The sequence below is a fragment of the Chrysemys picta genome, chromosome 3 (assembly GCF_011386835.1).
Source record: "Chrysemys picta bellii isolate R12L10 chromosome 3, ASM1138683v2, whole genome shotgun sequence".
NCBI lineage: Eukaryota > Metazoa > Chordata > Testudines > Emydidae > Chrysemys > Chrysemys picta.
This window is the reverse complement of record NC_088793.1, coordinates 204094789-204117671: the sequence shown is the minus strand read 5'-3', so window position 1 is coordinate 204117671 and position 22883 is coordinate 204094789. Positions and strand designations below refer to the sequence as shown.

Genomic DNA, 22883 nt, shown 5'->3' with positions numbered 1-22883 from the left:
AGAATAAGTGCTTTAGAGTGACCTTCCTCACCTGGGGCCCCAAAGCCGAGCGTGTGAAAGTTTCTGCAGTGGGGCTATGCCGGTGGTTAGACCCCGGCACTGGTGAAATGAAAGTTGCGATGGCTGAAGACGAGCGCTCACTTTCACCTTCACCACGGATCAGCTGAGCGCGCTAACAAGCCATGTGCTAGCGCTGATCATTACAACCAGAGTTTTATTTTATTAAAAAAAAAAACATTAGCTCTGCTGTGTCTGTGATTTGGGGCTGGAGCTAACGTTGATTCTGGCCCAGGCCATGAGGCAGCCCTCGGTGAGGAACGGTCAATTCGCAAGGGAAAGGGGATTAGCCCGCCTGACCTCAGCGTTAGCCCTTCCCCTTTGTAACACGTTGGTTTACAGTAATTTGCTTTCTGGTAACTTTACCAAACGATGGACAAACTCCTCTGGTCTCCCAAGCTGCGCGCGCAAAGAAATAACGATTTAGTGGGTGGTGGGTTTAAAGCGGCAGAAGGTGTCAATAGACTGTCTAGGCTTTAGCTTGCTAAGTCACTCAGAGCGCCTTCCAAGGAGGGATGGGGAAATGACCACCCCGGAGACATTTTATATACCATCTAGGGCGCTGGTAGCTCTTCCTTCTTTTAAGCTTAAATGAATACATGATTCTTAGTTAAAGACAAGCAGGAAGGCTTTGATTAATGAGAAATATGAGAGGCGAGAGGATGTGTATTTGAATTTGAAAATATTTTATTTGAATAGTAAATAGTTATACAGTTGAAACAGTTCTATTGAAGCATTCTATAAATAGCTAACAGTTAAGAAAATAATGTGTGTAGAAAAGAGATTGCATCTAAAAGTAAGAGCTGTCGGTTGCACAAGAGCTGTCTGCGCCCTTAGAGCACGATAAAATGGTCAAGATTGTGTGTTATTCTAGGTAGAAAAGTTAAAACCTTTTAGCAGATCCCTTTAGAACAAGATCTTCTTCTAAAATGCACAGTGAAATGGCAGGAAGGGGGAGGGGAAAAGCGCATCAAAATATTCACGATCAAATAATATCAATCTTCATAATTAATATAAATAAATAAAGAATAAATAACAATTACTCAAATCAACATATACATATAGTCAGCTCGGGAGTCTACCTCGCTAAGGACAAACAATCGAAAAAAAGAAAGTTGGCAGGTAATATTTAAGGCAGTTTCTACAGCATTTTCTGGAGACCATCAACAGTAGAGTCAAGGCATTTGTGGCTATACTAAAGAAAACAAAATGAAGCAGTTTTATTTGTTCACATAAAAGGGGGTGAGGGTGTAAAGCCAGCTTCCAGCAGTTCACAAGCCATAATAAAGCTAATCATGTGGTAAATTCAATTTACAGCCTGTGAAATATAAAGGCATTATTCTTCGAGATTGACTTAAAAAAAAAATAAAACCAACAACCAACCCAACCCCTAGGCTACGCACACAGAGAGATGGGGGCAGAGGAAAACCAGAGAGACTTCCTAAAGGGACCTTGATCCCGCTAGCGATCAAAGAGGGGCTGCTTTTCAGAGGCTGAGCTACAGTAGAAGGACGGAGGAATCACCACCAAGGAGACACTGGCACAAGTGGATTTTATGATTACTCCCCTCCTCCCCCCTTTGTTTTCAGCTGTAAATAAACCAGGCGCTGGAGGAGGAGTGGGGTGTGGGGGGGATCAGCCGGGGGCCTGGAGAGCTCGGCTCTGCAGGGCGAAGCCGGTCCGAGGCAGCGGCCAGGCTGCAGCCCGGGGGTCAGGAGGGGGGAAGGCACGGCCTAGCAGGCGGGGCGCACGGGCAGCTGCAGCAGGATGACCTGCCGGTTCTCCGAGGGGTGGCACTTGTTGATGTGGCGGGTGAGGCCGGGCGAGCTGTAGAAGGTGGCCGGGCAGTACTTGCAGGGGAAGACCTGCGCCGAGTGCAGCAGGCGCAGGTGCCGCTCCTGGCCGCCCTTGCTGGGGAAGGTTTCCCCGCACACCGGGCACAGGTGGCACTCGCTGGCGGCCGGCACGCCGGGGCTTTCCTCTGGGCCGGGCCTCTCCGGACCGGGCCCCGGCTCGTGGCCCAGCAGGTGCTTGCGGAGGTAGGCCTGGCGGCGGAACCGGCGGGTGCAGGTGGGGCACTCGTACAGCCCCTCCTCGGAGCCGGACTCCGAGCCGCCGCCGCTGCTGCTGCCGGGGCTGGGCGTGTCCCGCTCGCTGCTGCTGCCTCCGGCTTCCTTGGGCGGCGGCTGCTCCTCGGGCGCCTTGGCGGGCGGCGGCGGCGGGGCGCTGGGGGCCGGCCGCGGCTTGTGCCAGCGGCGGTGCGAGGCCAGGTTGGCCGGGCAGCTGAAGACCTTGTCGCACTCCGGGCAGCGGTACTCCACGCGCACGATGCGCGAGCACTTGTGCTGCGCCAGGGCGAAGGGGTCGGCGTACTCCTCCTTGCACAGCTGGCAGATGAACTCGCCCAGCGGCCGCGGGCCCGGCCCGCCCGCCCCCCGCGCCCGGGGCGGCTCCACCGGCCCCTCCTTGATCTTCAGCCCCAGCACCGGCGACGTGGTCACCTCGTCCTCGAAGTTCAGCTTGCGGATGGCTTTGGCTTTCTTAGCGGCCGGGGGCTTGTGCTTGCCGGGCTCCGAGCCGGCGGGGGGCCGCTTGGGCTGGGGGCGGACCGAGGAGGCAGAGGAGGGGGGCAGCAGGGCGGATAGACTGCGGGTGCCGGCGCTCGCCTGGCCGCTGCAGAGGGTGCCGCTCAGGGGCCCCTGGGTGCTGCAGTGGGTGTCCCTGTGGGGGCCGCTCTGGGTGCTGCGCTGGGGGCCGCTGGTCTCCGCGGGGCTGGAGGAGGAGGCCCACAGTTTGAGCTCGGCCGGGGCGAAGAGCTGCGGGTCCATGGTGCTGGGCACCGCCGGGGCTGGGAAGGACTCTGCGGAGACCGGCGAGCCCAGGTTGAAGCTGCGCTCCAAGGATTTCTTCTCGTGCTCCTTGCTGACCGGCCGGGTGGGGCTGTACAGCGCCTGGCACGCGGCTTCGGGGGTGCCGAACTGCATGGGCTTGGGGGGCGGCAGCGGCGGCGGTTCCCGGGGCGCGGTGGGAGCCGCCGGATCGGGGCCGGCGGAGGGGAGGGGAGGGGAGCAGAGCTGCTGGCCGCCGGCGAACAGCAGCAGCTCGGGCTCGCCCTCCTGGCCGCAGCGGACCCGGTAGGAGATCGGCGTGGCCCTCCGGTTCCTTTTCACCAGGAACCCCCGGGGCATCTTTGGCGGCTGGGCCGGCGGGGAAGGCACTTGGGGCGGCGGCAGAGGCGCGGATCTGCAGCAAAAGGCTTGTGCGTCTGGCTCCAGCCGGCTGCCTCGCTCAGGCTTTGCTGCCTGCTTCTGCCATCCAGTCCGGGCTCAGCAGCAGAGGGACAAACCCCCGACGTGCCGCTGCTGCTGGTCCCCCTTTGCACTTGTTGTCTGGTGGGCGCCCCGCAAATGGGTCCCGTCTGCCCCTGCCCGGATCGCTGCACTCTTTTTAAGGGGAGAGGATGCCATTGTTCGAGCCTCCTGCTCCATCCCCGAGCCAATCAGCGCTTCCTGCGGCTCCTATGGATTGGAGGAGTGTGGGAGGGTGCAGGCTCGCAGAAAGGGGCAGGGACAGCGGGGTCGCTTGCTAGGTACAGCAGATGTACCTGAGGGGTTTTTCTCGTTCGCTTTCCTTTCTCTTCCCCCCCTCCCTCCTCCTTTCCCCCCATTTACTTCTGGCCCCTCCCGGCTAAAGGCACACGCCTGGCCCCTCCTCTTTTCACGGTCTGATGGTTTTCTATAGGAAGGCACACGTGCCTGGCCTTTGTGTGTCTCCTCCGGGGGGCACAGATCTGCCAAATGGAAATGTCCATCAGCATGACAATGAGCAGCATCTCAAATCGGGGGGATTACCCGCGGTTCTGGAGCAAAATAGCAACAAAGGAGAAGAATGGTCAGAAAAATGTCAGGAGGGTTCAATATGCAAACTGGAGAAAGGGGGGGGGGGCAGAGAAAGAAAATGTAGATTCTGAATTGTTTAAAAGCTCCCACCCCTCAGGAAATGCTGGGATGGGGAGGGGGAGTAATTGCAAACAAAACATTTTAGGATATTGCCACTGGAGTCTGAAAATCAGGACGTTAAATATACTGGTAAAGAAGAGTCCTCAGGAAGTGATGGGAAGCCATTTCGAGGAGAAACATACATGATGGTATTTTGATTAGCAGCGGATACTTTAGGGGTTTAAAAGCTGGTTATTCTAGTCTGAAGCGCTCATAAAATCCAGCACTACCAGAATCTCTTCGAAAAGTTCTGACCTTAAATAAACACGTTATCAGCAAAGCAAATTGTTGATTTGGTGCATGTTGGAGCTGAAGAAATTGGGCGCTGGTGAGGGGACTGACTTTTTGGGGGAGGGGGAGCTTTAATTACAAAAGAAAAAAAACTTTTGTTAAGTTACTGAAAATACAATTGCTCATTCTGGTAAATGAAGCCTCCACCACTTAGTACAGTGTGTCAACCTCAGTGTTATTTATTAAAATTATAATGCATTTCTAGTTTATCATTACATATATATATATAATTTTGTTCTCCAGCCGGACAAACTTATTTTACATGATCCTTTGCGGCCTCATGCATTTTAATTCAGTTGGTGCATTTTGTCTGCTGTTTGACATCAGATGCTAAATCAAGGGGTCTAATCAAGTAGCTAAAAAATAAAGAAAGGGTCTGTCTGTCTCTGCACAGTAGCTTCCCAAAGCCTCACTCCCTTCACCTTTGTGAAGGAAATTAACCTCTTTCTATTGAATGCGACCCGCGGCCAATCTGGACTAGAAAGAGACGCGTGCTGCGGGGCAGGGGGAGAAAGACGGGGGGGGGAGAGAAATCTGTCCAAGACAAGGCAGAGACTGCAATAGCACAAGACGCTCCCCCCCCTCCGCCAGCAAAAGTCATAAGAGCGAAAAAACAAACAACACCCCAATACCCCGCCTCCCTCCCCGCTAAATTTGGGACGGAAAAGGCGTTATCCTTCTAAAGTCTCTGTCTCTCTCCAGATTGCTCAAGGAAAAGCATGGACCAAAGTCTCAGGCAATAAATACCTGTTACATGGGGATAGGCTAAAACCTTCCCAGAGCTGCTTGTCCTTTAATCTTGTCTAGAAAAAGATGTAGGAGAGGGACAAAAAAAAAAAGTGGCAATGATTTCCCCACAGCCTCAGAAAGAAATGGATCGAAAGCCAGCCAGACTACTCAGGCTTCCCGTGTGATTCTTGTGTCTGCTCCTAATCGAAGGGAATGTATTAGCCCCCCTCTTCTCCCAGTGCCCCAACGCTGAAGTTTGTTAGCTGATCTACATGGTGGTATTTTTGTTTGTAGGTTATTTATTGCCCTTCATTACGCAGGGCCAGGGTTGAGCATGAACCACCAAAATAAATGGTCTGATGTTGAGGGTGCTGAACGCTTGTGCCAATGCTTTAGTATCACGGCAATAAAGTTAAGGGAAGCACGTGCCTATCTGCAAGATTGGGAATTTAAGGTAGCGCTGAGATGCAAGCTAGACCCTCGTGTAATAATTCCTATGTTGCCTGCCATTCGTTATCGGGCAAATAGTCAGTTAAAGACAGACCATTGGGAAAAACGAGAAAAATGTTTTTGTTTCCTCCAATTTTTATTACTCTGTACGTTCCAGCTTGGCTAGTTTTGTAGTTGCTCAGACTCTTCTCCTGCCCTATATATGTGAGGAATATAGGCACTCTTTTTCATTAAAAAATTATACACTAGATAAGTCAAAATACGTAACCTTAAAAAGCTGAATGCAAAAAAAAAAAAAAACCCCGACAAAAACCAAAAACCCGCTGCAGCACAGCGAATTCAAACAGTGCTATGAATTAACCAAAGGGAATCTATTGAAACCTATTGAGATACTTAGATTCAAAGGATCCGTTTCTTTTTGTTGTTTTGCTAGCCCCAGCCAGCTGAAAAAAACCAAACCCCTCCTTGCTTTCAGTCGTGTACGGTAAAGATTAATTGAAACTTGAAAGGTACAAGTATTCTAAACTAATTTTCACAACAACGGAGTGGAAAAAATGTTGGGGAGGGGAAGACACCCGTCTTCAAAAGCAGGTGCAGCAGTGTGCATCATCTGACAGTTGGAGCTGCTGCTTCTAGCACTGCAGCTATGGATCACCCTCCAAACCGGCTTGCGTTTAACCCTAAAGCCGTTTTAGACTGGGGAGTCTTCGGGGCAAAGACTGGGCCCTCCTTTGCATTTGGGCAGCTCTTACCGGAGCATGCTGCGGGCCCTACTGCAATCTGCACGAAGCTGCACAGCATACTAGTAATAATGACTTTAGCACCGATCTGGGGAAAGGCGCTGTCCAGGCAGTTGTAATAAACAGATCCTTTTAAAAATCAAATAGTATCAGTGCCTGAAACTCAAGACGCGATTGTTATTTTTGAAGCGCTTGAGTTGAATGACTGAGTCCTTCTGAAACTACAAAGCAACTTCTGCTCCATCCCTATTTAACTCTTTGTCTTCAGCAGAAAACTTCCACGTTTCCCCCAGGGGATTCCCAGCTGAGTCCACCCCGCCCCCTTCCCTTACAAACCACTTTGTTTGCGCCAAGTTCCCTTCACAAGCAAGACGAGACCAACGGCATATGTGGGAATTTGCACAGGGAATATTTCATAGCTCCTCAGGCCAGGAGAGACCGCTGTCATCTTCTAGTCTGACCTCCTGTGTGACACAGGCCATAGGCCGTCTCTGAATGAATTCCTGTTTGAAACAGAGCCCAGCTTTGACAAAGAGATCCAGTCTTGAGTCACTTCAGCGCCACGTTTTACAACTTTTTTTTTTGGAAGGGAATAAGGCATGTTGTGTTTTTCTAGCTCCGTTTCGTTTGTATTCTGCCAAGCTGGAAAATCAGTGGCAGCAAAGCTCAATTGCATGGCGTTTTCCTTTTGGCGAGGCTTGCTGGGGAGACGCGTTTCTACAAGATCCCTTATTATCCTGTCCTGTGACGAGGCATGGGGGGGGGGAATAGGAGAGAGCACAGTTTGGGCCAAGGTGTTTGCTATTTTGAATGTTCCTGCGAGTGCATCAGAGCGAACAGTTTGTCCATCCCTCAGCTTTATTGATTTGCCTACTTTACTCAAGATTTTAAGCATGCCTCCCTGTATCAGCCGACAGGCGCACAGCGGTTTTGATTACCCAACACAGCACCAGCGTAATGTGGTTGGCGGAACAAACCCAGAATTGGGCTGAAGTGTTACATGCAAAGAGCAGAGCCCTGCCTCCGATTAGATTTTTCTTTTTAAATCTACCCTTCCCCCTTCCTGGTGTAAGTATCAAGTGGCTTACAGATTTTTACTTACACCTATACCCCCTTGTCAGACAGTTTCATCACATTCACATTTTTGTACGTATCAAGTTGACTAGAGATTGTTTTTTTACACACACACACACACACCCTTGAAAGTTGCAATCAGAAAGGTTCATCAGGTTCCTAACCCCCATTGTTGCATGACGCATAAACAATTGCTGGGTTGCTACTGTTTGACCCGGAGCTCGGGAGCGAGCGCAGCGCGTTTGCAGGAATTAGCGATTGTTGTGTCTGTCTGCGGGCCACGCGAGAGACACGCGAATCCCTCTGCCCGCTCCCTCCCCCCGCGCCTTCTATTCACCTTCCCCTCTCCCCCGCCCCGCTCCCTTTGTTCAGCAGATTAGCATAAAGCTGCTATGGATCTCCCGTTTAAATAATTACACACAAAAGAATACTACATGAAAGCGAGCGAAAACAAGAAAGAGCCCACGAGTCTGTTCCATTTCACCCAGCTACCAGAAGAAAAAGACCTGAAGTATTTTCTATTGCTTAAGTTTCAAGTATCCCCCAATGGCAATCTGCTCTGCTCCCATTATTCAGCTTTTTTGAAGGGTGGGGGGTGTGGGGGAAAGAGAGCGGCTCTTTTATTACGCAAAATATACTGGGTAGAAGAGCTTTCTCTTTTAAGTGGCGCATTTATGGCGATTTGTTTACGCTATTCAGGCATAGCTGCCCAAAGGCCTAAATGAACCGAAAGTTTTGGTTTTTTTCAGCGCAAGGTGGGTAAATTGATCACCGTTTCTGGGAAGAGAGGGAAAAAGTAAATAGGCGAGTGTGAGAGAACAGCGCTCGATGGCATTTGTTGCAGGACCAGCATGACAAACGCCCTAAAGACTATGTTACCTTTCAATAGTGCCACACAGCCATCCAGCATTGATTTCCTTTAGCCTCCTCAATAAGCATGTCCTAAAACCGAGTGATCAGCCAATACCCTGTAAAAATAAGTAGGAGAAAATAACTGAGATTCGCACCGAGCCACATGCTGGCGAGTGGGTTGCCCCTTTCTTGTTTCTTTCTCTCTTGGTTTTGGTGTGTGTGTGTATGTGTATTTTATTTGTCTAGTGCGAGTGTATTTGTTCAGTGATGTGTGCTTCCCTGCCTCCTCGCTGTTTAATGGGGGAGGCAGTGGATTTGTTTCTATTATCATTAGCATACAGCTGCAGGTTACACGAGCAATCCCTACACGAGCAATGTACACTTTAGCCCAACCTTATCATCACTTCTCTCAACCAGAAAACAATCAACAGCTACTCACACATGGCTACGTTCCCCTCCCGCCCCCCATGTCTGAATAGTGATAGACGTGTTTTACATCTCCCGCAGCAAAGAATATTTTAACTTTTTCATCTCCCTTTTTGGGGGGCTGTATTATTTGTACAGAGAAAACCAGGCGTGCTGGGATTACGGCAGCATCTTTTTTCACTTACATCCGTCAATTATTGCCGTGATGCAAAAGCTCATTTAGCGTCACGCTTTTTAAGAGTGGAAACACGGGATAGGAGAGCTACTCGTTTCATGTGCCACATAGGATTTTTTTTTTAAGTCCATGTACGTAGCTGTCTCCCTGGGTTCCCAGAGTTTATGGCGCTTGGCGGGTAGAGTTCCAACAGCTCTGTGTCTGGCGCAGAAACACAACAAACACACTCCCAATCACAGGTGTGCCTGCCCAAAGGAGTGTCTGCCCCATACAGCAGTGTCCATGGTCAGTAGCTAGCCTGCGTCTTGCGGGCCGGGGCCTTCTCTTTGTTCCCGCTGCTGCACTTGGGGCTGCTGTCCGGGTTGTGCTCTCGGTCGCTCGGCGCATTTGAAACAATGGCCTGGAAGCGAGTCCCTCCAAGGCCAGCCTGCGAGCGTCACTTTCGGGGCTTGCTGGTGCCTCGCGCCAGAAATCAGCATCCGCTAGGGAGCGGTTCCCGCGTATCTTGCGCGCACTCGCCACGTGCCCATGATCAGAACCAACGAGCAAACCCGGGAAGGGGCAAGGCCTTCGTCGACGGCCTACCCCGTATCCTCCTAGGGGCGGGCTCCTTGCCCCCGCGGCGGGGGAGCGGTTTGTGGCTGAGGAGGCCCGGGGTGTGCTTAGACAACGCGGCCCGCGGCGTTGCTTTCTTATCCGCTGCTCGGCCCTGTCCCGGAGGGGTCTCCCCCTTGCTTTGCCAGGGGCCGGGGAGCCCCCAGAACGCCTCAGGCCTGGGCGAGGAGGGATTCAGTGAGGCCTTAACCGAGGACAAATACCCCGCTGCGAAGGGCGTCGCGGAGGCGGCCCCTTGCTCGTTAGTTGAATGCTCCCCGGGTGCAGGCCGCGGGGCGGTGTCTGAAGAAGGGACGTGACACCCGGCAGCGCGGTGTGATTTTGTCCCGCGGTAACACGCCAGCCCCCGGTCACTGGTCCCTTCCTAGCCCCCCGCGGCCATCGCAGGAGGCCGGGCAGCGTTGGCCACGGGCGCGACAAGGCACCTGGCCGCAGCGCCTCAGCCCGGCTCCGTGCCTGGCTTCAGCTTTCCCGCCTTGGGCGCTCGCCTGCCGATTGGCTGGCTGCGCAGCCAAGCGCCGGCGGCCATTGGTCAGCTGGTTGCCGAGGCACCTCCCGCGAGGGAGTTAACCCCGCAGCTGCTAGGTCACGAGGCGGCCCGTTGGCGCGCCCCCTCCCCCCGCCACAATGCACCTTCTGGCCGGGCCGCGTGGGGAATGAACAATTCAGCCGCGACACGGCGATCTCCAGCCCCCACCGGCCATCTGCCAGCGGGGCGGGGGCCGCCGGCCCGGCCCGCAAGGGAGTCAGCCTCCAACCCCTGCCCCCGCGCAGCCAAACAGCGGCTGCTCCCGGCCCATCCACAAGCAGCCCGGCCAGGCCCGGATCAGAGAAACACGAGCTAGGCATGGCTGGTAGGAGCGGGCTTTTATTGTTGAAAGCCAGGCCAGCTTTGCATAGGAATGGCTGGGCCTGGCCCGGCTGGTTCTTGCGGAATGGGAAATCAAAGTCCTGCTCCACCTACTGGAGAATTGAAAGAGAAGATTGCATGTTGCTGGCTGAATGCAGCCTACGCCTGAAAGCCAGCTCAGTGCTCCCTAAGAGGGGCTGGTAGTTAGGGGGCCCTAGGGACCAGGAGTGAAAAGCGAGCCTCCTTTAGCCAATCCTAACTAAACAATCCCTGGCCATGCATACATAGGCAGATGGTAATTATTGTAGTTCAGATAACTGAGAATGCTTTCCTCCACCCGTCTCTTGTAGATATTTTGCTGAAAGAACCTTTTCAGGTATTTCTTTGGTTTCTCAGAAAGAATGAGTTTGCCATCCACTATCTGGTGAACCAACTGTTCCAATGATGGAAGGCCATCCACCTGTAAAACAGAGGAATAAGCTGAAAGAGAAGCATTGACTTGACAAAACATGATGGGCAGGTATAGAAACACTAGCTTCTATTATGATGAAAAGGCAGGGTGGATGCACACACCAATAGTTCCAAACAGCATTAGAGAAACACATAAATGTAACAGAACTCAATGGTTTGTACAACTAGATGGACTTAGGTCAGCAACAGTCTTCAAGGGTCAGGCACCAGATAAATTAGGATTTATTGATATTAGGTCGCTCGTTTGAGGCAGCCAACTAAGCCTGCCTTTCACCCTTCATTCTCCCTGGCAGCAAATACAGAGACAGCTGGTCACCACATTCCTTGGATGAGGAAAGGGGTGTTTGGTGGCAATAGCTATCGGGAACGCAGTGGAGGGATTATCACACTGTGGCAGTGTGGTGTCACTAATGGCTCAAAGGACACTTTGATAAGACCATACATTCAGGTGTTAATTTTATCTTTTGGTCTGAAAATTCTCACCTATTTAGAGTTCAAAAGGTGTCTGTGTGTGTACAGACAGATATATGTAGAATTTGTGTACAAAGTCTGACAACTGTCTTGGGCAAGAAACAACAATTTCAGTATTTGAACTTCTTAGAAATTGAATTTCCAGATAAACCTTTCTGAACTATCTGAGCACCAGAAGTGTATGTTTTTAAATGTCAAATTTGCAAGCAACGTATGGCCTGATTTTCCAGTCAACCCCAGCTGCCATCTGAAAACCAGGTTAGTAGTTCTTATTGAAGACAAGTGCCTTTGCTTGGAAAGCTCATACTGCACGTGTACTATACAATTTTCTATTAATACTTTAACAGCTAGGGCTAGATTCACAAAAGGACTCAGGTGCCTAACTGCCACTTTAGGTGCCTAAATCCCAGAATCTGGCCTGACTGATTCACAAAATCCCTGCTCAACTACCACTGAACCTTGTAGGAGCCTAAACTCACTTGGCACCTAAAGTTTCGTGATAAATGTTCCCTCGGCACCTATTTTTCTCCATCTGTGCATGCACACTACAGCTCTGCTCTAGATGTCTGGACTCTTCAGCCCCAGAGCAGTGCATGAACTGGGGGAAGATAAGTGTTCCTCTGCTTACCTTGTGTGTGGGGCCCCATCTGTAAAGCATACTAAGAACTTGCCTACCAAATCAGGCCTCTATATGCGAGCTTACATAAAATGGCTTGGGGAGGACTTCCCTCATAACTTTTAGCCCCATGGTTGAAGTATTCATCTGGGAGTTGACTCTTCAACTTAGGGGGAAAGATGGCATTTGAACAGGTATCCGCAACCTCGTAGGTGAGTACCCTAACTACTGGGCTAGAGGATATTCTGATGTGAATCTCCCTGAGTCTCTCCTGTTGAAGTTGTTTTTATGGAGAAATAATGAAAGAATCACTGGACCAGAGAGAGAGTGCACACAAGCATGAAGAATAACTCTGGAGCCTGGTGATCAGAGCACACACCTGAAAGGTAGAAGACTTAGGATCAAGTCCCCCACCTCCAATTACTTTTAAAATTATTTATTCACAGTGCAGTAGCTTCAACAGGAGAGACTGAGGAAACCCAAAAAACAGACTATCCCATAGCTCAGTGATAAGGGCTTGCACCTGAGATATGGCAGAGTCCTGTTCAAATCCCTTTGAAGTGGGGGATTCCCACATCTCAGGTGAGTACCCTGACTGCTGGGCTTAAAGTTATGAGGGATGTTCTGTATTCTCCCCTCCCCTTCCAGCTTCTTGTACAATCAGCGTAAGTGCCTAACTCCAGGACAGGGTGTGCAGCTGAGAAACCCAAGTAGAAGGAGGTGCTTCACTAGATTTACTAAATTTGCTGAGAAAGGCGGGGCTTAGGACACATGGCATCTCCCATTGGCTAGTTTGGGCAAGAGCCACCCAGCATGCAGCTTTTGTGAATCCATTCTGAGGCATCTTCTCCCTTCTTTCACGGGAAGCCTAGGTGCCAAACCCAGGTTTGTGAATCCCAGCAATTTTCTAGCTGCCCTTCATGTTAAATCTGTAATAGCATCACCAGGCTTCAGTTTTTGTGTGTATCTAGCCGTGTATGGAGGTGCAAAAACTCATCTCTATCGTCTGCATGTCTGCGTAGCTGGAGCACCGCATGTTGAAATAAATACATGTTTGGGATCCTACAAAATGGGTAAATATTCAAAGCATGATCAGATTTTGAAGAAGAAGAATATCCTGTGCAAGAGACTCCTCAAATAAATACAATTTTATGGTTCAGAATTTAAACACACAAGTTCACAGACATAGTTCACACAATGATTCTAACTTGGCTCTTATGCATGTCTTAGTTTCTCTTACTGTATGTCTTGTTACATTTTAATTGAGTTCCATTTTCTATGGTAATCATAACTTAAAATTCCTGACTTTTGTAGTTTACATTCTCAATGCAACCGGGGGGAGGGATAGCTCAGTGGTTTGAGCATTGGCCTGCTAAACCCAGGGTTGTGAGCTCAATCCTTGAGGGGGCCACTTAGAGATCTGGGGCAAAATCAGTATTTAGTCCTGCTAGCGAAGGCAGGGGGCTGGACTTGATGACCTTTCAGGGTCCCTTCCAGTTCTATGAGATATACCTATCTCCATAACTATAACAGTGCTCATTAAACATTTTTACTTATTATGTTACTTATTTTTTGCATTTGACTGAACATTTATTTGAATTAACATTCAACTGCAATATGAGCAACAGATAGTAAAGGTCCTGGTCCTCCTGCTCCCAAATTATATAATGACAATTTAAAAGACACTTTTGATATATTCCAAGGTGCATTATGTATTTATTAAGCACTCAACAGCATGCTCAGTGCTTACAAACAGACATAGAAGATACATATTTACTAAACCTAGTGTTTCTAAATATCAAAATCTGTGTGAAGGGAATTAGAATAAAAATAGACAAATGTGCATTTACCCTGTCAGATATAGGACCTGATCTCGTAAACCCTTTCTCATGTGAGTAATCCTGATTCACAGGAGTAGTCCGAGTGATCTCAACAGGATTACTTGCATGTGTGTGTCAGGACTAACTCACATGAGACACAGCTTGCATACTGAGTCAGTAATGCTGAAATATGTAATACACCATTTCCATGCTGTCCATAAACAATAATACAGATATTACATAAGAGATAAGTTCACATTACAATACAGGAAGCTCCGCTGAAACAGAGCAGAAAATCACTATCTTCAGGCACAATTTTTTGGTTAGAATTCCATTTTCTGTTCTTTATAAATTGTTTTCAAGAAAATCTAAAAATAATACTTCACTTAAGTACCCTTCATATTATAACAGAAGAGACAATACTATCTAGCACCTTTATATTTTATTTTAACCTTTCCTAGGGACTAGGGTGATATTACCTCAATACATAGTTAACAATTTTGTATGGTAAGCGCAGCAATCCATTAAAAAGTAGTGCAGCAATATAGAATTTTGATATGTAAAACAGAAGCGAAGGAGGTACATGGAGGGATACGGTAGAACGGCACTAAACCACCCACTAGGTAGCAGCAAGCTTTAGACTAGAAAAAAAATTCTGTTTACAACTTTGTGTCTTTTGGGACTGATCCAAAGTCCACTGAATCAAGTGGCAGCCTGTTCATTGGCTTCAATGGGCTTTGAATCAGACACTTGGGGAGGAAAAATAGAGAAATTACTATGAATTTATGCTCAGGTCAACAGTGCAAATGACATTAACAAACATCTTAATTTCTCCCCACCCCTATATTTGGGAATTTCATCTATCATTGAAAAGCCCTTTTGTGTTACTTTATCAACTAGGTAGCTTGTGCCCATGGGTATTTATAGAAAGATTTACAGCTCACAGGATCTGAAATTTTAGGATGACATGTACAGTGCTTTTATATCACTACGCAGAAAAATGAACGAAACTGTATGGAAAGCAGTATTAACTAAAGAAATGGAAATTCCATGTGTCAGTAGCAAGTTTGCACTAAAAAGACACATAAGTGGTATAAAAATCCTGCATAGGAAAATGGAGCAACATAAACAATGAAAAAACCTTACCAGCAACTTTGAGATTTGTAAAAATAACTAAAATAAGCAATTTCCAATATTTACTGACTCTCCCTTATGCTGCTTAGACTCTATGTCTATTTAGGTTTTCCAAAGTGAGTAATTAAACAGAAAAAAAGTGAAACTTAAGGCAGAAGATGGGAGCAAAAAACCTAAGTGCTCAACAATAACAAATGACTCCAATAATAAAATGCAATTGCTAGTCATTTTTCTTACCTGGCTGGATATTAGGATTTGGCGCAGTTCTTTCTTAAGATCAATAAACCGATCATGATAGATGGCCATGGACCAAGGTTCCCTGAAATAGCTGGTTGAAAAAGAAGAAATTTAGTTATCCAGTGAACCTCTCATTAACCACTAATAAAGTATTTACCTGCTTTTTTGCTTTTATAAATTACAGTTCTGGACCCATCATGATCGTTTGTTCATAAAATGCCTCCCGTAACAGCATGGTCAATCAATTCTTTTAATGGATGTTCCTGATGTACAGCCAGCTTCAGTAATTACATTTAAAGTGGCTTAATTCAGAGCTGTGGCAAGACCCAGTGAAGAATCCTGATTTTATCAGAATTTAAAAGCCTGAAGACCTGTAAAGAACGGTGTCTCCATTATCTGTCCTCATTTGAGAAAAGCAGATTGCAGGATTAACTGAACTCCTGCATAAACAAATTAAATTTGTGTAGACAATGACACAAATGTTGTTCATCATTAAGGTTTCTGGATTAATAAAGGCCAGAAAAACAGGCCACCACAGTGTTGCAATATGTTCTTTCCACTAGTGCACTGAAGCTAAATTGAATCTATCTTAAGAGGAACTATCTTAACATTTATATTATATCTATTGATAGAAAGCATTCATTACACTTTTTCTGTGAAAAGTTAGAAAAATGTAAGTATCTATTTATCGCAAGGCCATAACGAGATATATAGTTAGATACTGTAAATGCAGCTAGAGGCAACTGGATGACACAGAAAATTGCTGGTTAGTTCTATTTCCTATATAACGAAAAATAATGGTTGTTGTGTCAATAATCTGTAGATTACACAAGGTATATTCTCTGCTTGATGTGTGTATGCAATTCTCATTAATGTTAATGAAAGTTAAAAGGACCCACTGAAGAAAGAATAGCACCAAAAGAATCAGTGTGACTTATTATTAAACTGGGTATCAGCTAAATAGGGCCTGATCCTGCAAACACTTATGCAAATCCTTAGCTTTGCTCATTTCAATCATCTCACTGATGTTAAACATGTGCATGTTTGCAAGATCATGACCATAGTCCTTAGACATGAACAGTGTCATTGGAAGCTTGTAGTCTATTCACATCAGTGGGATTGCTCTCATGAATAAGCAATATTGCATTTGTAAATCTGATGGGATCTGGCCTGATGTCCTTTCAATAAATATATTCATTTCTAGAATAAAAACTCAAATTACATAATTTTAATGACAATTTCCACAGAAAACCAGCATTCAGTTTCTTTCTAAAAGGAAGCCAACCTTTTAAAAATGTTGAATTGTGATATTTCCTATCAGCAATTTTTCTATAAATAAAAGCTTCATTGGACTTCAGATATTAATGACTCAATCAACACCACAGCATGTAACTAATAGAGCTGTGCCAGTTCTTCACCATACCCATCTACTTGTGTGTTATACCCCCATCTCGTTCCCTCCATTTGCTTCTTTAGATGGTAAGCCCTCTGGATATGGGCTTGTCTCTTTTGTGTGTTTGTACAGCACCCAGCACAACAAGGCCTCAAACAGAATGAAGGACATTTCCACAATATAAATATTTACTGACACTGCTACTCATCTTTACCTTTCCGTTTTGACAGACATAGGAGCATCTCGCTGCACACTGCTAGCACATTACCAAGACTGATTTCATCTCTATATTTCGGTCCAAAATCTTACAAAAGCTGAACTCAGCTCTAAGAGGCGCTTTTAAAAACGTACTTTAAAATGTATTTATCATATCCCTATAAGATACATAGATAGAAATGAACAGTTCCCCAAAACATTTTAACTAACTCATCTCAAAACATTTTTCATTTAATGTCAACAGTTAGATGGCAAAGCAAGATAGGAGAGGACAAGAAAAAGATATACCAAGATAATTAAAGATGCTCACATTACACTGACATGCACTGCCAAAATCCATGGCCCTGTTGCCATAAATTTTTCCTGTATTTTCACCTGGCATCTTAGTTTTAGTTGTGCAATTACTACTGGTAAATCTGTTTTAACAGAGAAACATCTATTGGGCAAGAAATAGTTTATAGATCTGAGCACCAACCTGGGAGCCTGGAATTCCCACGTTTTAATTCTGTCCCTGACACTGATTTCATCTTGTGATTGAAGCTAGTCTTTTAAACACCCTGCCTTTATGAAACTGCTTACCTACCTCACTGAACTGTTATGAGGATTAAATGACATGTGTACAATGCTTTGAGGATTCTGAGTATTATTGTTATTATTACTAGTTCAGCTGATATCATCTTCGGGTATTCAGACTTTTACAGTTCATCACAGCATTCCCAGATTTGGGAGTTTAAGGCCTGAAATTTTTCACCAACCTACAGTATTTGGCTCAAATAAAAGTGTGTTTACTCTGGAAGTGGACAATTTCTTGTGTATATTTTCAAGCCTGGTTGTACAGGAGTTACCAATAACCAGCTATTTAATACAAAATTTCCTTTACCTCATTTCAAATAAAGAAATGCAACCATCACAGAGTGTTTTAATATATAAGCAGCTCTCTTCCCTTTCCGGCAGTGCATATTTATTCTTAAGACAGAATCACCTTTCTAACAACCATATTTGGATTTACTCTCTCAAGCTACAACAACACATGTTCCATTAAATTGAAGTTTAATAATGAAAAAGATTCACTTGAAGCCAAACCAACAAGTTGACTTTCTGAGGCTCATTTTAAATTTTATTACCACTTCAACAGTAGTCCCTAAGGGCAAGCTGTAGAAAGCTTGAAAGTATAATGCTCTTCAGTGTACAAGATGAACCTGGCATGCTACCAACAGAGGCTCAGAGGCTCCTCAACTATCATGAGAACAGCATCTGCCACATGTGTTTGCACCATTTAGTCTTTCATAACCTGCCAAAATGATCAAGCTAAATATGTACAATGTTTGCCAGGGGCATAACCGATTTTAAAACTTGGTCACTTCTTAAGGGGGGATCCCCTGCTGGTAGACTTTTATATCTACAGAAGCTATCATTGGAAGGCATTTGTAACTAGATGGGGTGAAATGGTCTCCTTTTGAAGACAATATGTGACATCCTTTTTGTTGCTAGGAAGCTGTTCTCTCCTTTCATTGACAAACAATACATAAAGTCTGTTCTGCCTCATCTGTGATGTGTAGCTATATTAGATGAAGGGGAGAAAAAAGAAAATTATCGAGTGGCATCCTATGCAAAAGGAGCTGAATCTTTTTAGTTTAGAAGGGGACACAGGATAAAAATGAGCAGATAAAGTTGGCCAATCCTGGGAAATAAAAATGTGGTATCTCTGAAATCTGCATGTAATTGGATTCCCATCCAAAACCCATTTATTTTTATTCTCCAGACTCTTATTTAAGGTACTGCTATACGCCACTTTCAGAGGACAATGTTTTTTTCAAACATTCTAAAGCAGCAGTAGTTCTCCGATGCTTACTGGTACTTAAAAAAAAGAAAAAGAAAGAAAGAGGAGGACAGCACACTGACCCTTATCCACACTTGCACCACTTAAGTCATCCACACCATCCAAGACATCAGATCTTTCCTTGGATGTGAACATGTAAAAAAAAAATCTAAAGACTTTGAAAGTTGTGAGGTACTTTTACACTGAGAATGCCAAGCTCAGCATCCACAACAAGAAACCATGAAAGAAAGGGTTAATGAGAACTTTAATCACATCAAAAAAAGTCCCATGACATCTGAGTAATGGGTAACAGTAGTGAACGATGAAAAAAAGAGAATAGTACTACAGGTCTCTCAACAGAGCCCATATTCTGCCAGGCATAGGTTATTAGCCATTTAGGCATACTCCTATAAAGGAATATAGACATGACACTTATTTTTACCACCCACTGCAGCACTGAAAGCTGAGCCCTTCTTTCAGGAAAATTAAACCAATCACACCCTCACCTCAATCCCACCATAAATTGTTAAAGATCTGTCCAAAATGAGCAGTCGTGCAGAGCAGATAGTACAATGTTGTCACATCTTGTGATTTTTATCATGGATTTTGTGATAGTTTGTGTTTCTCTTTGTCTCAGCTGCTGGACTTCCATGAGTGTGGAAGAATCCTAGCTTTCATTAAATAAGAAAATAAAAAAAGGAAATTAGCCATCATAGTTGTAGAGAAAAGCTTGAAAATATGATCCAAGTGTACTATAAAGACTCAAAAAAAAGGTAAATAAAAAGAACCCAATATTTATTATATTTTAAAATCTCATGATTTTTAAGCCAATCTGTGTGTGTGTCTGTGTCCCAACTTATCTTTTTTTAACATTGATGTTATACGGCTATGTAGATTTTCTTAATACGAGATAGCCTCTCCTTTTTCACATGCTTCAATGAACAGTAGTATATTTAACAATGTTGGCATTTAAAGTGTCATCATTGGCATCTGAGTTAGCACCGACTGTAATGAATGCGGCAGTTCATACTTCAGAGTAATAGTTTCAGACTCCTTGGCAAACACTGCTGCACACTTGGGTCATGCTTTCAAGGTTTTCTTCACAACCACAACAGATAAAAATGTACTTAAAAAAAAGCAAGCAAGCAAGCTTGGATTTTGGAGGACAGCTGAGAGGACCCTTTGTCCCCCAAGCTGGCTTGTCTTTGGGGTGCACCCTACACTTTGGGTATTGCTGACTTACTGACTCATTAACTACCCAGGAAAAATCTCTTTCTGCTGGTGAGTTTATTAAATGATCTGAATTGTGTGTCTGTTGAGACAGTTTTTTTTCTAGAACAGAATCATGTTAATATAATTTAAACAAATGTAGAAAACAACCGGTATAGATAAATACTAGGAGATTTCTACCATTGCTATATTGCCTTATGCTACCAATGTATTGGCTTTGCTCTGAGATGAGACCAAGGAGTCTGTGTGGTGACGGCTGGTGGCTTTTCAAAGGCACAAAGGGTAGGTAGGCACTCAGTTCCCGCTGAGAATCAATGGGGTCTGGGCACCTAACTGCCCTTTGAAAATCTCGGCACAAGTTACCAGTATGCTTGCAGCTAGAGTTATTTAACCATGGTGATAGCGAGTCCTCTCTTGGTGTTCAGTTGTCTACTTAAAAAAAACTTCTATAGTAGCAGCAATAAAAAAACCAAATTAAAGTAAAGAACAAGGGTCTGTTATTTCTTATTCCTACTCCTGCTCTCCCCACTCTTCCCTCCCCCCAGTTTCCCACACACCCAATTCTCTTTATTTCAGAATCCCAACAAATTTATCAATCAGGACAAATTTGTCTGGGTGTATTTGGGTGTCATAATTCACTCTCTAAATCAGCAGGATTAGTTTGGATCTTTGACTGTTGACTTTCATATCTTGATAAAACAGTCTCATTGGAAGAATCTCTTGTTTAAGCTGTGAATCAACCATTACTACAATAAAATGCCCCTTTTTAGGGTCAGCCACAACAGTATGGTTCACTAAGTGACCAAACTCCACTGAACTCTATGGGAGTCTTTCCACTGACTTCAGTGGGCTGGGGATCAGGCCCTAAATATTCTCAACTTCCTCACCTAGCACTCCAAGTACACCAATATATAGATGACTGGCACATCAGCGCCCCAAACTCTGAGGTTATTAATGCACTTTGGTGTACTTTTCCTCTATTTAAGTTGGGATTAAGGAGCAATACAGAAAAATCCATATTTCAACCAACTCAGGCGTTGCTCTTCAGAGGAGCCATTTTGGATTCTAGTATGAGTTCTGCCTCTCTTCCTTATTTCTAGTGTGAGAGCACCTACAGAATCCAATGATGGCTGGGAAGCCATTGTGTGAGGCACTGTCCAAATACAGAATAAAAAAGGATATCTGCCTTGAACATCTTACAGTCTAAATATGCTACAAGTGGGTTTAACCAATGATGGGCTGTGTGGGGGTGTCCCTCCATGCTAGCTTTGCACTTTAGATCAACTCAGCTTCAAGGCTGCTATAGTTTATATCGGCCACTCACACCAACTTTATGCAGTCCGCCAGATAGAGAGTCGGTGCAGGGTAGGACTGTTGTTCCATTTTGGAGCTCACAGAACCAGCCAGCATAACAGAAATAGAAGTTTACAGTAGGTGCAGTTCCTGGGTGGTAACGTTTAATGCCCACAGCACTGGGCATGGCTGCCTATACAGAGTGCAATGCAGTGGACAGCCAAGCAAAATTTTAAAAAAAAAAGTTTTAACCTTATTTTTGACAAAAATGGGATTTTTGAAATACAGTAAATATGCAAAACCTGGCCGATACTATCAGGTACATCTTGGAGATACTATATCAGTTCTCAAATGTTCAGAATTTCAAATAACCCAAAATATTCCAAGCAATTTTCCTCACCTGTTTAGATGCCTTAAGCCAATAATTATGCTGTACCATTTATGGAAACCATCGCTGTTCTGACATGCAGCCTTTCAAGATTGGCAAGGTTTGATCTAGGAGGTGGGATGTAGCCAGGTGAATACTAGTGGGTCTGCCAGTCCCTTTTCACTGGTGCTGGTGGAAAGTAAACCCCCCCCCAAATGTTGGAGTCTGCCATCACTCTTATACACTCTGCTTCCCACACTTCCCATTGTTATCACCAGACATTTGGTACGACAAACACCTGTGCTATCGCAACAAATCTTGGCCTGAATTGACTGACACATGTGGCCATTATTCATACAGGCTGGGCAGCTCATATTGGCTCCAATTTAAATTGTGATTATTAAGTATAAAATAGCTCGACCTGCACATGGAAATAGCAAATTTCACGTGAGACCACTGGAGGGGAAATTTTATTGTGCTCAAAAGTCATTTGATTGCCTTTGTGGTGAAAGATATTTTCCAGAAATCAAGTCTCTTTTTTTTTATTCTAGTGACTGCTCAAAGTATTCAGCACTACTGCAATGTGTTTAAAGATAATGAGCACATTACGAGCTGCCAGGGGCGCTAGAGTAATTTGTACAGTGGAGGTGCTGAGAGCCGTTGAACCAAACTGTAAACCCTGCATATGATAGAAACCCCTTCCAGCCAGGGGGTGTGGTAGCACCCCTAGTTTCAGCACCTATGGAAGCTACGTTGTAGACTTTTGTTTGGGAGCTTTTGTTAGTCTCATCAAGACATTACTTAGAACCTCTACAGTCTAGCTATAGGGTTGGCAAAGTTTTAGGTATGGCCATGGAGTCATTGGCACTTAGCTGAAGAACAGCTGCAGGGAAGATGGAAACTCACGATGTCCATAACTTCACCCTTCATCAACGTGACTGCCCTACAATCATCAAGATCATAGAATCATAGAATATCAGGGTTGGAAGAGACCTCAGAAGGTCATCTAGTCCAACCCCCTGCTCAAAGCAGGACCAATCCCCAACTAAATCATGGATCATAAAGATGGATCATAGTGTCCTCCTGCATTCGTTGTAGTTATTCAAATAGTTACAGCTGCTAAAAATGCTCATCCAGAGCTTGTGTCTATCCCATCAGAGTCTTCTGATGGGTGTCTCATCCCATCAGAAGACACAGAAGACTGTGTCTTATCCCATCAGACTCTAGGCTTAAATATTGTAGTTCATTTCTGACCCTTCAAGAATTTCCAATGGTTTAGAATGCAGCAGCCCAGCTATTCAGCAACACACCACTTGTTATTATCTTTCGGATGACGTATACAGCTCTATTTAATCTGAAGCATTGTATTAGATCCATAGGTTATCATTATGTTGCCCCCCAGCTATGTATGTTTTCACATTGACACTATGTGCTATATTTAAATAGTTAAAGCCTTTGCTCAGTTGCAAGGACATTTAAGAAGTGCAAGAGGAAAATTCTTATTCTGTCACAGAAAACATGGGCAAGTTTTATATGACATTTAGACATGTACAACTATG

At 45.4% G+C, this 22883-nt stretch overlaps 2 protein-coding genes across 4 annotated transcripts in view; both read right to left on the bottom strand.

Annotated features, from left to right (window-relative positions):
• Positions 1 to 228: 228 nt before the first annotated feature.
• Positions 229 to 5761, bottom strand: INSM1 (INSM transcriptional repressor 1). The gene has a single exon (XM_008174184.4). It carries the CDS (start codon positions 3243 to 3245, stop codon positions 1791 to 1793), a length of 1455 nt encoding a protein of 484 aa, XP_008172406.2. The 5' UTR covers positions 3246 to 5761; the 3' UTR covers positions 229 to 1790.
• Positions 5762 to 10259: 4498 nt separating this feature from the next.
• Positions 10260 to 22883, bottom strand: part of CFAP61 (cilia and flagella associated protein 61) — a 194932-nt gene continuing 182308 nt past the window's right edge. For all 3 annotated transcript variants that reach the window (XM_008173983.4, XM_024110661.3, XM_065589825.1), the window contains 2 exons: positions 15007 to 15097; positions 10260 to 10717 (listed from right to left, as the gene is read on the bottom strand). In XM_008173983.4, the coding sequence (XP_008172205.2) occupies positions 10517 to 10717; positions 15007 to 15097 (292 nt within the window). In that variant the 3' untranslated portion in view covers positions 10260 to 10516. The remainder of the gene's footprint in view (positions 10718 to 15006; positions 15098 to 22883) is intronic.